The sequence below is a fragment of the Bos grunniens genome, chromosome 15, assembly GCF_055505025.1.
Source record: "Bos grunniens cultivar Pamir isolate PY7600 chromosome 15, Bosgru_T2T1.0, whole genome shotgun sequence".
NCBI lineage: Eukaryota > Metazoa > Chordata > Mammalia > Artiodactyla > Bovidae > Bos > Bos grunniens.
This window is the reverse complement of record NC_141179.1, coordinates 53,796,244-53,813,491: the sequence shown is the minus strand read 5'-3', so window position 1 is coordinate 53,813,491 and position 17,248 is coordinate 53,796,244. Positions and strand designations below refer to the sequence as shown.

The 17,248-nt window shown below is 39.7% G+C and overlaps 1 protein-coding gene across 7 annotated transcripts in view; it reads right to left on the bottom strand.

Annotated features, from left to right (window-relative positions):
• Nucleotides 1–349: 349 nt before the first annotated feature.
• Nucleotides 350–17,248, bottom strand: part of PAAF1 (proteasomal ATPase associated factor 1) — a 40,314-nt gene continuing 23,415 nt past the window's right edge. For all 7 annotated transcript variants that reach the window (XM_086340756.1, XM_086340763.1, XM_086340757.1 and 4 more), the window contains 6 exons: nt 14,601–14,795; nt 11,126–11,217; nt 9,651–9,766; nt 8,034–8,116; nt 2,864–2,946; nt 350–806 (listed from right to left, as the gene is read on the bottom strand). In XM_086340756.1, the coding sequence (XP_086196882.1) occupies nt 729–806; nt 2,864–2,946; nt 8,034–8,116; nt 9,651–9,766; nt 11,126–11,217; nt 14,601–14,795 (647 nt within the window). In that variant the 3' untranslated portion in view covers nt 350–728. The remainder of the gene's footprint in view (nt 807–2,863; nt 2,947–8,033; nt 8,117–9,650; nt 9,767–11,125; nt 11,218–14,600; nt 14,796–17,248) is intronic.

Genomic DNA, 17,248 nt, shown 5'->3' with positions numbered 1-17,248 from the left:
AACAAGTTCCTGGGTGATCTGATACAGCTATTCTAAGAACCACACTTTGACAGCTGTCACCTTTACAATGATATGATTCAACTTCATCACCTGTATAAAGGCTGACCAATCATATCAGTTTGCCCAGGACAGAAAGTCCCATGAGCAGAAAACCCCTTAATCTGAAGACAACTGGGATGGTGGTTACTACCCTTCCTGTATAAGAATCTTCCAAGGTTGCACATGGAATACTGCTACTGTCAAGCAGCCCTTCCCCATAGCCAGGCTGATAGGGAGTGCCTGAGAAAGGAATCCCATCACCATGACTGACTTTTTGCTAGAGCAAGAATATTTAACAAAGTTTCTCAAATTCAGACTCCTCCATATTCTCTTTATTTCCTCCAGAGAACAGGTTTTAGTCCTCCAGTCCTTGTAAACACTGAACACAACCGGTGTGGAATCACACTATAAGCATCCATTTCCTTGCCCTGTGTTGCCGGGCTGAGTTTAAGGGAGAAGTTGGGACAAATGCAGCAAGCACATGTGAGCTTCTTACTCAGTTCAAAGTGGGTCTTATCATGGAATGACAGCGCCACATGGGCCAAAGCAGCTGACTTTCTATTGTTTCCAAAGGGTACCCAATACAACAAAGGTCACTCATGGTCCTTCCATGGTCCCTGATGATGTCCCTGCTCACTGTTGATCAAAGTCAATCTTTTTCATTGACTGGGACTTCTCTCCCCAAGGGGTCAGAGGTCTGAGAGCTGATAGCGTCGCACAAGACCATCTCGACAACATGTGTAGATCTGCTTCTCCCATGTGGCCACCTGGAACACAAAGAGTTCACAGCTCAAAGGAAGCCTGGGATTCTTCCACTTCAAAAACGTAAGAGTCTTGTCATTGACCCCTACTAGTACAAGGGAGTCTGAGAAGATTTACTGACTCCAAAGACAAGAATTATATCCATGTTATATATTTTAAAAATAGCTGACCAGAATCAAGGGAGCTCATGAATACAGAACAGAGAAACTAAGTGGCCAATTGGAGAGAAAATGCACTAGTGCTGTGCATGGTTTAGAGCAGAGGGGTCTGTACAGGGGAGCATATGGCCCACAGAAATGCCTGGGTAGAAGGGGGTGGCAGAGGATAAGATGGTTAGATAGCATCACCGATTCTATGGACTTGAGTTTGAGCAAACTCCGGGAGATGGTGGAGAACAGGGGAGCCTGGTATGCTACAATCCATGGGTTCTACAGTCAATGGGGTCATAAAGAGTCAGACTGGACTTAGGGATGACAACACACTGCCTCCTCCAGAAGAGGGCAGTGTCACATTAAACCCTGAAATCGCTTTTGACAGAGCTTAGGAATAGAGAGTTTAGGAATAAAGAGGGGGTGCAGCTAAAATTAAGTTGGTCCCTTACATCTGTTATTAAATTATACTTGGAAGCCTTTGGGGGAGGAAAGAAAAAAAAAGGAAGGCCTGGGTATCTCTGACACCTCATAACATTATATGCAAAGAAGTTCTCAACATATGCCTTTTTTTCCCGAGAAAGATTTCATCAAATTCTCGAAGCAGTCTGAGACAAAGGAGATTAAGAACCATTAATTTAATGCAAACAGCATGAATTCTGGAGTTAGCTTTAATCACAAGTGTGCCAATATGTAGCTGCATGACCTAGGGCAGCTTTCTCAACCCTTTTGGTCCCGTTTCTTCATTTATAAAATGAAAATGATGTGTTAATTCACAATATAGAACACTATGCAGGAATTTTAAAAAATGAAGTATATCTATAAGCATTTGTCTGGAAAGAGCTCTAAAATGTTAAGTAAAATAACCCAAGTCATACAGCAATATGTAACAGAATGATCCCAATTATGTATAAAGATAAAACTATTTCATTTACATAACTACATAAACAAAGGTCTAAGTACAAATTCTCTAAAAACAGTATTAAAAGATACACAACAAACTATTAATGCTAGTTACTTTAGGAAACAGTGGAACAAAAAGTCTTAAAGCAGACTTTTAAGTCCGCACAGTTTGAATTTTTATACATGTGCATAAATTATAAAATTTTTTTAAATATAAGAAAATAATAGGAATAATATCTATACCTCAAGGTACGATAACTGTTAAATCTGATATGTAAAATAGCTAGAACAATGACTGGTCAACAAACATTATTTCCCCTTTCATTTTTCTCTTTCTTCAGTTCAGTTCAGTAGCTCAGTCGTGTCCAACTCTTTGTGACCCCATGGACTGCAGCACACCAAACCTCCCTGTCCATCACCAACTCCTGGAGTTTACTCAAACTCATGTGCATTGAGTTGGTGATGCCATCCAACCATCTCATCCTCCGTCGTCCCCTTCTCCTCCTGCCCTCAATCTTTCCCAGCATCAGGGTCTTTTCAAATGAGTCAGCTCTTCGCACCAGGTGGCCAAAGTATTGGAGTTTCAGCTTCAACATCAGTCCTTCCAGTGAATATTCAGGACTGCTTTCCTTTAGGATGGACTGGTTGGATCTCCTTGCAGTCCAAGGGACTCTCAAGAGTCTCCAACACCACACTCTAATCAAATCAGTCTTGAACTTAAATAATAACAACAACAATAAAAGTAGTATTTACAGATTAGAGTTTTCATATGCATTATTTCACTGTTATCCTCATTTTACAGATAAACTGATAGACTGAGGAAGTAGAGTGACTTTTTCAGTTTCTAGAGCCAGTAAATGACGAAGACACTGACTCAATTATTTCTTTCTGTCCCACTCCTAAGTATGGTATTACCCCTAGTAATCACAAAGTTTCTGGATTCAGTTCCCTCCAAAGCCCTGGGTCCCAGGTGAAAAGCACCCAGGCCTGGTTTTGTCTCAGGTCCGTACCTTGTACACAGGGTCACAGTCAGCCCCAGTGAGCTCAATCACATAGTCTAAGTCTTGCTGGACAATGAAACAGCTTCCATCACCTAAAAGACAGAAAGAAACCTTAGATAACTAAAGAGAAAGTTGCATGCAAAGTTACCCTCAATATTTTAATTTATTTCTGTACATCACTAGCCTAAAGAAAATTGTCTTAAGACCCAGAGTGGCAGACAGGACTCATGGTGGGCCAGATATGAGGTCCTATAGTGACTCCCTAAAATGATGGGCTCAAGAGGATTTGAAGGCCAAATGCAAGCTCAATGCGAAGAGTTGTCTTTGATTAGCAATAACTACCAAGAGCACAGAGCAAGCAACTACATGCTCATACAAGTATTTGCAAACTTATCCTAGACAATGATTTTTCACAGGGAATTTCCCTATATAAATGTTTTCTTTAAGACAACTATGCTCCCAGGGACTTCCTTGGTGGTCCAGTGGTTAAGAATCTGCCTTCCAATGCAGGGGATGTGGGTTCAATTCCTGGTCAGGGAACTAAGATCCTGAGTGCTGAATGGCATGGTATCCAAAAAAATTAAAAAGAAAAATAAAGAAATAGAATTTTAAAAAATCATTCATATCTACCACTCAAAGATAAATACTATTCACAGTTTAATGTATTTTCTAACCTTTTCTGTATAAATTTTTATTTTATACAGTTGAGAGCACATTACATAGAAGAATATCTTTATGCATAAAGTTTTTTCTATATTAATACTGTAACTGAATAGAACTCTGGAAAAGAATCAAAAGATATTAATTAACCATTTCAAACATTTAAAATTTGAAAAACTGCTTTCCAAAATTATATATGTTAATCAATTTTATCTGTTAATCAATCTATACTAGAAAATTCTGAAAGAGATGGGCATACCAGACCACCTGACCTGTCTCTTGAGAAACATGTACGCAGGTCAGGAAGCAACAGTTAGAACTGGACATGGAACAACAGACTGGTTCCAATTAGGAAAAGGAGTACATCAAGGCTGTATATTGTCACCCTGCTTATTTAACTTATATGCAGAGTACATCATGAGAAACGCTGGGCTGGAGGAAGCACAAGCCTGAATCAAGATTGCCGGGAGAAATATCAATAACCTCAGATATGCACATGACACCACCCTGATGGCAGAAAGTGAAGAAGAACTAAAGAGCCTCTTGATGAAAGTGAAAGAGGAGAGTGAAAAAGTTGGCTTAAAGCTCAACATTCAGAAAACGAAGGTCATGGCATCCGGTCCCATCACTTCATGGCAGATAGATGGGGAAACAGTGGCTGCCTTTATTTTTCTGGGCTCGAAAATCACTGCAGATGGTGATTGCAGCCATGAAATTAAAAGATGCTTACTCCTTGGAAGGAAAGTTATGACCGATCTAAACAGCACATTACAAAAAAAAAAAAAACATTTTAAATAAACGGCATCGTTGTTTGCTCAAAAAAAAAAAAAAAAACATTTTAAATAAATGGCATCGTTGTTTGCTCAAATAAATAAATAAATAAACAGCACATTAAAAAGCAGAGACATTACTTTGCCAACAAAGGTCTGTCTAGTCAAGGCTATGGTTTTTCCAGTGGTCATCATGTATGGATATGAGAGTTGGACTGTGAAGAAAGCCGAGCGCCAAAGAATTGATGCTTTTGAACTGTGGTGTTGGAGAAGACTCTTGAGAGTCCCTTGGACTGCAAGGAGATCCAACCACTTCATCCTAAAGGAGATCAGTCCTGGGTGTTCATTGGAAGGACTGATGGAAGCTGAAACTCCAATGCTTTGGCCACCTGATGTGGAGAGCTGACTCACTGGAAAAAACCCTGATGCTGGGAAAGACTGAAGGCAGAAGGAGAGGGGGATGACAGAGGATGAGATGGTTGGATGGCATCATCGACTCGACAGACATGGGCTTGGGTGGACTCCAGGAGTTGGTGATGGACAGAGAAACCTGGCGTGTTGTGGTTCATGGGGTCGCAAAGAGTCGGACACGACTGAGCGACTGAACTGAACTGAACTGACTGTACCCAGCAGTATACAGAGGATCTTCTTTCCTGCATTCTCATTATTAAAAATAATCTTTTCCAAAAAAGAATCCTTGTATTTTAGAGGTACAGGGAGGTAAGAAAGTACAATTACTATAGCTCTTCCTCTGCATTCAAGTTTCCACACACAAACCTACTTGATAAACCCAAGCTTTATTCCCATTCTGTCTAGGAAGCCATCTCTAACCACCCCATATAGTAAACCCTTTCTCATATCAACCTCTTGTAACACTTACTATTGCTCTGACACTTCCAAATATCTTTCCCTATACCATAATTCTAATTTTGGTGAGTGTGTGCTCCGCCACTGGATCATGATGATCAGAAACACTTTTTTAGGAGGGCATAGGGCAAGGGTTATGAGCAGGGCTTCCCTGATAGCTCAGTTGGTAAAGAATCTGCCTGCAATGCAGGAGATCTGGATTCCATCCCTGGGTTGGGACGATCCCCTGGGGAAGGAAATGGTTACCCACTCCAGTATTCTAGCCTAAAGAATTCCATGGACTGTACAGTCCATGGGGTGGCAAAGAGTCAGACACAACTGAGCAACTTTCACTTCACAAGGGCAAGGGTTAGTTACAAGAGTAAGAAGAAACTATCACTTACAGAATATCTACTTTATTTCGAGTACCCACCTCTACGTAGAGACTTAGGAAAGTGAACTGGTTCACCAAAGATCACAGGATGATTAAACTATACACAACTGTCATTTTTATATAAATATAAACATAAATTAACAAATAAATGAAGACCTATTCAGTAGGTCTTCACTGCCGCATGCATGGCTTTCTTGAGTTGCAGGGAGTGGGGCTACTCTTCATGGCAGTGCTCAGGCTTCTCGTTGCGGTGGTTCTTCTCGTCGTGGAGCACAAGTTCTAGGTGTGGGGGCTTCAGTATTTGCAGCATGCAGGCTCAGCAGTTGTGGCACATGGGCTCAAGAGCACAGGCGCAGAAGCTGGGGCGCACAGGCTTAGCTGCTCTGGAGCATGTGGAATCTTCCCACATCAGAGATCAAACCCGTGTTTTCCTATCCACTGGGCCACCAAGGACGTCCAACACCACATCTTCTTAAGCAAGTCACCTGCTGATGGACATCTGGGTTGTTTTTACATCTTGGCTATTACAAATATTGCTGTTATGAACATGGAGGCACTAGAGTGCCCTAGACAAAAACTAGAGTTTTTGTCTTTTCTATATATATGCCCAGGAGTGAGTAGGATTGCTGGATCATATGGCAACTCTATTTTGAGGTTTTTTTTTAAGGAACCATCATACTGTTTTCCATGGTGGCTGTACCAATTTAGATTCCCACTAACAGTGTAGGAGGGTTCCGTTTTCTAAACACCCTCTCCAGCATTTATTCTTTGTAGACTTTCTGACTGGTGTGAAATGATACTTCATCGTGGGTTTGATTTGCATTTCTCTAATACTGGCATTGCTGAGCATCTTTTCATGTGCCTGTGGGCCATCTGTATATCTTCTTTGGAGAAATGTCTATTTAGGTCTTCTGGGCACAGCATATATTACATAATTCTGATCAAGGACGTAGGAGATTAGTAAATCTGCCGGGTTGCTCCTGAGGAAATGTTTCTCATTCTTAAAAAGGATAACAATATGCATGTTTTGTGAAGATAAGATTTGCTGCAGCTATCCTGCACTGTAACCTTGAGGGAATAAGCCTGAGGACAAAAGCCAGTGTGCTAAGGAGGAGAGTGCCAAAAAACAGAGAAAAGCTGCATTCTTGATTTTATTTCTTCTCTTCTTCTTAAAGCTTTATTTAACTCAATACTTTTTTGGATTTTACCAGTCTTTAAACATCCTGGATACAATCCAGGATACCACACTGAGTTAGCTGTCAATTTTTCTTAGTTTCTCCAATGAATTTGTTTTCAAATCACTAAATTAATATAATCTGGAGCCACCATAAATCTGGATGTCTTGTAAATGAAGTACTACATTTTCTGAATTATTGAAGCCATTTTCAGTTGAGTCTTCTGCTACTAACAGCCAAAAACATCCTAATTGATACACTGAAGTATTAAGGTAAGATGGTCCCTCCAGGCCTATAGGCCAGTCCTCCTCACCTAAATCATTCCTATGAGGATTCAGTGTCCCTTAATGGACACCTTCTTCCATGCATTTCTCCCAACCCCACTCCCAAACTCCATTCCAAATATTCTGTACTGCTTACACCAAGGTACTCACTCACTTTACCCAGACTGTCTTTGTAAAGCATCAAACACAGTACCTACTGCATGGTAGGTAGGCACCTAGTAAAGGACAGATCCCTTCTTTCTGCCCCCTTTCACTCATCTATGACTTTGAACACACTACAGCTTTGGCCATCAATGTGCATTTTTACATCTCCAGTTGGTAAAATAATCACTGGATTACATGTCCCTTAGTCCATGAAGGAGCTCAGTGAAGGTCGTTCAGTGGTAAAGAACCTGCTTGCCAATGTAGGAGATGTGGTTCAATCCCTGGGTGAGGAAGATCCCCTGGGGAAGAAATGGCAACTCATTCCAGTATTCTTCCTGGGAAATCCCATGGACAGAGGAGCCTGGCGGGCTACAGTACATGGAGTTGCAAAGAGTCAGACACAAGTTAGCGACTAAAGCAAGCAAACAAGTCCACAGACATGCCTGTAGTACTCCTACCACTCAAGTTAGCTGTTCCCCATATTCCCATACAGTATTCTGCTACAGTACTTATCAAACTGTATTCTATTCAAGCACATGTCTGTCTACCTTACTAACTATGAGCTCCTTTAGAGCAAAAACTGTAACTGATTTGTTAACTGAATTCTCAATAATTTGTAATAAGAGCCAGTATATTTATTCTGACAATGTTTATTGAGCACCAGTTATATGGTGGACACTGAACTAAAATGCTGGGGGTAACATGATAAGGCACAGCCACTCAAAGAGCTTAGACTGGAAGGGGCACAGATAATTACAATTAGGGTGTTAAACGTTATGTGAAAAAGCACAATATGCTAAAGAATCATGGAGGATGATGCCCCTAGCCCTGCCACAGACCAGGAATTAAACCTATGTTTCACTGAATGATACAGAACCACCTCCCTCAATTGGCCCCTGGACCCACCTTGGCTAGCAATGAATCCATCTCTGAAACTCAGCAGAGACATAACTGGTGCTCCTGATCTGTGGATGACTTGTACTGGAGTCCTAGGATACAGAATAAATGGAGCGATTTTACTCTTTCCCTTAAAAAGCAATACTTGACTATATTCAACCTACAGTACTAACTGCATAACAGCACACTGGACAAATGTGGACAGAAATTAAACATTCATATGGTTTATTTCCTGGCAAGATCCTTAGATGGTAGATCAAAGTAGTCCATTCAAAACCACCTTGGAGGGAATCTAAACATGTCTCTAAATATCTTAATGAGCTGAATAAACTAAATAACCACTGATATTTCCAGTGTTTAGGGGAAGTCTGACAAGGGTTTAAGATAACAATGTTAACAATATGTTAATCTCTTTATAGACAGAATTAAGTCAGCTGTGATATATTAAAATTGTTAGAACTCTGTAAAATCAGAAAGATGAGAATCAATTTTTATAATTGATGATTTTATAATTTTTATAATTATGAGATTTTGTAACAGTGATCAGATTCCCTATCTCTATGGAAGCAAAAACAAGTACAAAAATAAAGTAACTTAAATTATAGAAGAAAAGGTATACACTAGTCACTCTTTAACTGAAATTTTTTCACTGCTCTTGGAATAAAGTCCAAACTCCTTGGGATGGTATATAAGTCCTTTCTAAGCAAATTACAGTTTTCCTGTCTGGCATCACTTCTCATCACTACTCCACTGGCAGGGTATACACTTGTCCTGTCAAACTACTCAGAGATGCCTCACAGTGCCATATTTTCACATGCCTTCATGCTTCTCTATATGCTATTCTACCTAAGGCAGGTCCTTCTTTTCTTTACTTGGTAACTTTCTGCTAGACAAGATCGATTAAAGCTGCATTTCCTCAGATAAGTCTCACTTTCTTTTCTCTCCTTCTCGGTGCTTCCTCAAATTCTTGAGATCACTGATCACACTGTGTCCTAACAGTCTTTTACTTGCCCATCTTTATTATTAGACTCCAAATGCCTCAAAGGCGGAGTCTTTATCTTTCATTTCTGTTGTTTGGTGCCCTGAACAAAGCCTAATGCCTACAGGAGCCATTCAATAAGCATCAGTTGAACAAAGGAAGGAAGCAGAAAGTGACAGTAGAAAATGTTAAGTCCTGGGACAAACAGGTTATGGATTCTTTTTGAGTATCTGTACGACCAGGATAAAGCCTATATAAGATAGGTTATGATCACAGCCAAACAAAGAATCAGAGCTGGCTTACTTGAACTATAAATGATCAATCTCAGCCCAACCCAGATGTAATACCAGGAAGAAAATTACTAAGGTCCTTAAAATTAAAGGTTTTATACAATTATTGTGAGATGTTAGTTCATTATTTAAGCTTAATTTATAAAGCAATCATGACAGTATGAATCAAATTACCTTTCAATGTGATTCCAGGAATAATAAGAACAATCAGACAATTCACACTGGAAAGCCTTTATAAATGGAAAAATATACCCTTGATTCAACAGCCATCTATATGCCAGATTAAATCACTGTGAAAGCCAATAAAAATTTCCACTCTGCAGAAGACCTGCATCATGCAAATGAATGGTGACTCACCTTGGATTCCTTACATCCAGCTGATAAATGTTTCCATCCTGTGTCCCAGCCAATAGCAAGAAGCCAGAGAGAAAAGTACAGCAGTTGAAGGCATCTGAGCCAATAAAGAGGAACAGCTGCGAACAAGTAGGAGACAAAGATGCTGTTTAAAGATTCATTTGTTTCCAGGAATAAACAGGCACCAAGAAAAGAAGAATTTCACTATTTTTAGTATAGAATTTCTTTCTTCTCCTTTTAAGAACTCCTGATCTAAACTAAGTATTCATCAACAACTGAGGGGGAAGCACTCCCAGGATTGCAGGAACCTGAGGCTGTCTGAGGACTTAAGCAGGTTATATAATATCATAATATCATAATTTAAGGCACGAGTTTTCACACTATTTCCCCTCAACACATTGACTCATGGGATCCTCAACACCAAAAATCATTCTTTTCCTTGTTTTCAGCACAACCTTCCATTTGCTAAACACTTGCAATTCACACATTTAAGTTTTGCTTCAAGACACTGGTGACAATCTTTTGAAGGTAAAGAAACACACTTAATCTGGCAATTTAAGAAATCACAATTTACCCATGTACTTAAGAAAATAAAAAACTATTAGATTTTTATTTCTTACTATTAGTTCAAAGAGTAAAGTTTGAATGTTCTAAAAAAAAAAAAAAAAGAAACAAACAAAACAAACAAAACCCTCTGACTTTTCTTTGGAAGTAAAAGCCAGCATGGAAATTCAGAGTGCAAAGGCAGTATGATCAAAAATAGTGATGCTCCCAGAATAAACTTTGAAAATGGAAACATCACCAGCACAATGAAGTAATGAGATGAAATGAAAATACAAAATCTGTGGCCAAACCAAACCATTAATGTTGTCTGGGTGATGATGACAGCAACTGGGAAGAAATTTAATCAATCTAATCTCAAGGAACTCCAAGTTTAATTAAGAGCATAGCCTGCTTGGCAGAATCCCAGGAAATGAGGGAAGAAAACCCCATTCTTCTATAAGAGACATTCTGGTCACTAATTGAGAGCCCTGAATGCATAAGATCTTTACTCAAAAAATCTCCACATTACCTTAGAGGAGGAAGAAAATCTATAGAACCTCATCATTTTACATGTAGCACACTAAGGGCCAGTGGGAAAGTGACTTAATAAAGCTCACAAAGCAGTAGGTCATTTAATATTATCACATAACCCCACATATAAGTCCTACTATGACAAGTTTAGTGATGAGGAAACAGGCTCAGAGAGGTTAAGTAATGAGTCCAATGTCAGAGCCATTAGGAAGAGCTAGGATTTAAATGTTGCCCTTATCCCATACCACATGTTCTTAATTACTATTCTGTACTGCCTTTCACACATGCAGCTTCCGCAGAAGGTGAACATACAGAGAAATTAGAAATGTTTTCAAAACAGCTTTCCAAGAATCAGTGTGACCCAGGTTGCCCCAGTGTTCAAAGGTCTTAAAGGAACCACTTGCCGGCTGCCTGCTCTGCAGTCCCAAGCACTGAAGTTTCTTATCTTCTCGGGCCAACAGCAGCATTTTCGACTCTGTTCCAACCTCTCGTTCACCTGCATGACAGATGAGCTATGTCAATAATGGGCTAGGATGATCAGCTGGCAGTACTCAGAAAGCATAGCTATTGACAGCTCTTTACTGAATTACTCTGCTAGTCACTCACTTAATAGTTTTAAAAAACATTTATTATGTTCTATATCTTGACATGGTATTGTTTATATGACTGTACATATTTGTCAAAACTCACAGAACTGGGTGATTAAAAAAAAGGACTTTTACTATATGTAAAATATACCTCAATAAACCCAATTTTAAAATATTATGATTATCAAGTCCTTTGTAATATGGAAAGATACCATACTTGGAACAATGTACAGAGTACAATGCTAAACAAAGTAGGGCCAAACATATGTAACAATATAAAAGGAGGCTGCTGGAGGAGAGGAGGGACACAGAAGAGTGATATAGCTCAATTTACATTTTTAAGTAATTTCACTTATTTTTGGCTGTGCTGCGTCTTTGTTGCTGCATGGGCTTTTTCTCTAGTTTTGGCAAGCAGGGCCATCATCTAGTTGTGGTATGCGGGCTTCTCACGGTGGTGGCTTGTCTTGCTGTGGAGCACAGGCTCAATAGGTGTGCATGGGCTTAGTTGTTCCATGGCATGTGGGATCTTCCCGGACCAGGGATCAAACCTATGTCTCCTGCATTGGCAGGTAGATTCTTCACCACCAGGTGAGCCACCAGGGAAGCCCTGGACTTATGCTTTCTAAATGAGCATGATGATTCCTATGAGTATGGATTACAAAACAGAGCAGGCAACAGGTACCGGCAGACTGAATCAGGATGCTGGCAGGAAGAAGAGAGACCTAGAGGGAGAGGATGAGGTGGAAAAATAAGAAACATTCTGAAGGTAGAGATGACAGACTTTGCTGATGTGGGACAAGAGGAAAGGTGGCGGTGGATCTTCAATGAATCTTAGGCTTTAGGCTTAAGCAAGGAGATGGTGGTGTCATTAACTGAGATGGGAAAAAACAGATTTGGGGTTGGAAAGAATCAAATGCTCCATACAATAAGTTCAAGCTGTCTATTAGACATTTAAATAGAGTCTAAAATGCAAGTAAAAGATCTATGCTTTAGATATATTTTTGGAAATCACCAGCTTAAATACAATATTGAAAGTCATGGAAATGATAAGATCACCTAAGAGAGTAATTGCAGGGCTGAGGGCCCTCCAATATTTAAAGGTTAAAGGAAACATACAAAAGGAAACTAAGAAGCAGTAGCCAATGAGCTATAAAGAAAAGCAGTGTCGTGTGGTATTACAGAAGCCAAGAAAGAACAGTGTCCTGAAAAGAAGAGTGTACTATGCTGCAACCTACTGAGAATTTGGAAAGATAACCACAGAGAAGTAACACTGGATTACACAATATGGAGTCGCCGGTAACCTTGACAAGAGCTGCTGCCAGTTAAGTAGCTGGGGCACAAACCCACCTAGGACAGGCTGAAGAATAAGTAGGAAGTGAGGAAATAGACAAAACAAGAATACCTTCATTTAAATTACTTTAAACCAACTGATTTTAAAAAACTCAACCTTATTTTAAGTAATATCTGTGAAATCCTAGGTTTGAAGTAAGATGTGTGTGTATTAATATATAACTTAAAAATGAGTACTGCCTGAAATGATCTTGTTTACCACTAGCTGCACATGCTCACACTTTGGGGAACAGACTTTTCCTATTAATCCACTGTGGCGCTAGTGGTAAAGAACCTGCCTGCCAATGCACGAGACACAGAGACACAGGTTCAATCCCTGGGTCAGGAATCTCCCCTGGAGAAGGAAATGGCAACCCATTCCAGTATTCTTGCCTGGAGAATCCCTTGGCCAGAGGAGCCTGGTGGGCTACAGTCCACAGGGTGGCAAAGAGTTGGACATGACTGAAGCGACTTAGCACACGCACATTCCGTGGCTACTCAGTTCCTGTCTCTTGGATTTCCTTTCACAATCCATTAATTCCCAAAGAGGGGCCAGGCTGGTAGTCATAACAGTTTTAGTTCTTGGACCATAGTGCATCTATATGAGAAGTTTAAGAGAGAGAGAATACTGTCTATAATGATGGGCAAAATTAACCCAAACATACTGAGGACTACTTAGAACAGTTTTACTCATAATTGTCCAAACTTGGAAACAACTAAGATGTCCTTCAGTAGATGAATGAATGAACTGAGGTACATTCAGACAATGGAATACTGTTCAATGCTTAAAAGAAATGAGCTATCAAGGCACAAAAAGACCCAGAGGAAACTTAAATGCATATTACTAAGTGAAAGAAGCCAATCTGAAAAGGCTACATAGTTTACGATTTCAAAATTCTGGAAAAGGCAACACTATGAAGACAATAAAAATATCAGTGGTTGCCAAGGGTTATAGGAGAGAAAGGAACAAATTGGTGGAGCAAAGACAATTTTTCAGATAGTGAAATTTCTGCATGATACTATGATGACAGATACATGACACTGTACATTTGTCCAAACCCACAGAATATACAACATCAAGAATGAATCCCAATGTCAACCTTGAACTTTGAGTGTTAATGATGTATCAGTATAGGTCTATTAACGTAACAAATTTACCACTCTGGGGGGGATGCCAATAATAAGGAAGGGTGTGCGTTTGTTGGGGCAGAGAGTATACTAGAACTCTGTACTTTCTGCTCAATTTTATGTGGACCTAACTGCTCTAGAGGCAGAGATACTGGGAGAAAAACAGTCCTGTTTCCATCAGAGAAACAAATATGTTATAATCACAGGAAAATAAGAAAAGAACACAAGTTGCTTTATTAGGATCTTTATCATTCTGACTCACCAGAACTATCATTCTACTCACCTATTTCCCCCTATGAAGCTTACATCAACTTCTGGCTCAGCCAAGCATAACTTTACCCAATGGATAATTTTACCTTCATACTGTTTTTTAATGTGAACTGACTACCTCTACCCCTGCCCTAGGTCTCATTCTCCCATCTTTCCCAGTTCAACTTGAATCCATCCTGCAAGGTTCAAGTCAACTTCTTTTGTGACTCCTTTCTCATCTATACTAACCTAAAACACTCTCTTCTTAAAAAAAGAAAAACAAAAAACCTATTATATTTGCATTCAGTGAATCATTATTTTAGCTAAAACTGCACTGATCTCTGTTTTACAGGCATTAGCCTCAACTGCTAAATTAAACTGTACTTACTCAAATGTAGTAACTATGACATATATTTCCTTTGTAAATTCAAAGCAACACAAACATAGTAGATATGCAATAAATATTAGTCTTATGATGAAAACAGAAATACCTACAGAGCAGGAGAGGAGGAGGAAGAAAAGGAGAAACTAAGGCAAACACTGAAGGAACCTAAAGAAACAAATTCATATACTGTCCTCAACTCACTGGGCATCTGCTCAGGGGAGCCGAGGTTTATCGAGTTGTCAGCAGCACCCACAGCCACTCCATTGATGGAAGAACCACAGTCTGCAATGACTCCCAGGCAGGCTGAGCGCCCACAATCCCAAAGTCGTGCGGTCCCATCGCGAGAACCAGATACCACATTTTTCCCCCGATCAACAATGGCTGTATCCAGGATACCTGGAGAGAGAAAAAAGAAATGACCGTAAGAAGGAGTAGATAGTAAAGGAACTAAAGGGCAGAGTACATGCATGGATCTGCATAAATGACTATTTCTTTACAAATGAGTACTGGATATGTACTTCATGCTGGGTACTTTCAAGTGCCAGAAAAACAGAAATAGATAGAACAGAGTCCCTGTTTCCCAACAGTTCAAAGACTAGCTATGAGGAACAGACATGGAAAAAGGAGCTTTGGATTTAATCTTTAGTGGCATGTTCTAGAACCATGGTTTTCCAGGTTTTTTTTTTGTTTTTGGCTTTAAAACATGTTTTTTAAAAACAAAACTTAAAGTCATTTTAGGCAGTTCAGTATGAAAATTACTGTCTTAAAAGCTCCTGCTGCTTCCATTGAGAAGTAACTGAAAGGGTTAGTCTCCTCTTCAAAAAAAAAAGGATATGACTTCTCATCTGGCCAAGATCAAATAAGTCCATTCCTCCCAGGTCCTTCCCTTAAAACTGAAAAAACCTGGACATAAGACAACAAGCAAGCTCAGTTCAAAGATGTAAGAAGGCAGTTCACCTAGGAACCCCAGGACTTGAAGAACAACAGGAAATTGAGTTTCCCTGCATTTCCTTACTGCCTCCCATATATCCTAGACAGGACACTGCTGAAGCCTCTAACATAGAACTGATTTTTTTTTTAAGGGACAAATTAAAAGTAATAGCAAAAAACAAACAACTCCAAGGAAAGTCTGTTGCTTCTAGGCAGAAGACTGAGAAAAAGGTGGCCTAACAGAATAGAAAACATTTTGGCAATATCCATCTTCTTCAAACAGCAAAAGAAAAACTGCTACCTCCCCTGCTTAGAGATTCACTGGGGCTGAATAGGGAGTGATCTTCTATCCCACCCCGGCAAAGAAGCAGGAGACAGAACTCCAATTTTCCCCACCCAGCGATGCTGAGCAGGTCCAACAGGGTACTGTCAGTGGGGAACTGAGCCTCTACTCTCACCAATGGGGGAAAGAGGTAATCTTTCCTGAGGGAGCAGGAAGTAACACTCCATTATCCCCAACCCCTCCCTTGGTGTCAGTCCGAAGGGAACAGATCTTACAGGCCCAAGGGGAGGCAAGGAAGTGGTGTAAAGTTGAGGTGATGCAAGTTGGTACCCTACTTTCACCAGGAAGGCATCAGCACAGTCAAAGGGAAGCTGAGCTTCTACCTCACCTGTTTGCAAAGAGACAGTGTGAGCCAATGCTCCACTTTTGCCAGAGCAGGGTTATTAGAGGAACCCAGCAGGAAGCTGAGTATATACACCTCCTGGGCCCTTGCATCGTACCTCGACAGGGGACTGCCTGCTAAAAAAGATCAAACAAGATCCAGAGTGTTATAAGATCCAAAATGTCCACAGATTTTATAATTTTCAAAGCCCTTGTTACCTGTTATCTATTTGCTATGATCCCTGGCCTCAGAAGCACATAGCATAAAAAGGTAGAGACAGTCAGGGACATAAAGAGCTACAATTCAGGGACACATGTGTGGTAACACAGGACTGCAGAGTAGAAAGTGAATCCGACCCTATGGTGATATAGGCAGGGTAGTACTTGCTTTATTAAAACCCAGGTAATTGTCCTATTATAGGTGCCCAATAAACTCTTGCAGGCTGAGTGGTAAGTACCTGACCAAAGGTTACTGAAGTAAACATGTGCTCCTTGGCTTGTTCCTATTTCTCTCAAGATGAGATGACTTCAGATATACAAACCTTGATAAAAATTCAACATAAGGCACAAAAGATGGATGACCCATGTGGTTAACAAAAGGCCTCAAGTCCTACTGGAAATTTTACTCTGAAAGCCTTTTCCAGAAAAAGATGCATTTATAAAAAATGCCACAAATTGAAAAAGTAGCCAATTTGGGGGCTGTTTGAGCAAATATGATTAGAGACAACTCAGGTAGGACCTAAGTCACAGGGTAAGTTTCCAAATATATCCAATTTAAAATAAAAATTAAATACAACTTACGTAGCTGGTTATAGTTGTTGAAAAAATAAAATGCAATCCTCATAATTATATATCAACTGGATAAGGGCCAAACAGATAAGCTTTTAAAAGTAGCCTTTCCCTCAGAAGTAGATTGAAGGAGGCAACATGTCTTATTGCTATTTTACAGTTCTTATTTATAACATATTTTGTAATTGTAAAGTACCTTAACTTTAGAAAATGCACCTTTCCACTCTATTTCCATAACACGGCATTCTAGCTAGAAAAGGATTTTAATCTTTTTAAGAATCATGAAGAATCACCAATAGGAACATAAGGAAGGGCCTTCAGCTCTTACCAAGAAATCAAAGGTTTATTTATATCCTTATTGGAAAGTTCAAACCATTATCTAAAAATATTGAGTTTCATGGAAGTGATACAAATTTTAAAGAACAAATAGTTATGAAAAATATGTACCCAAGGAGGATGCTACTGT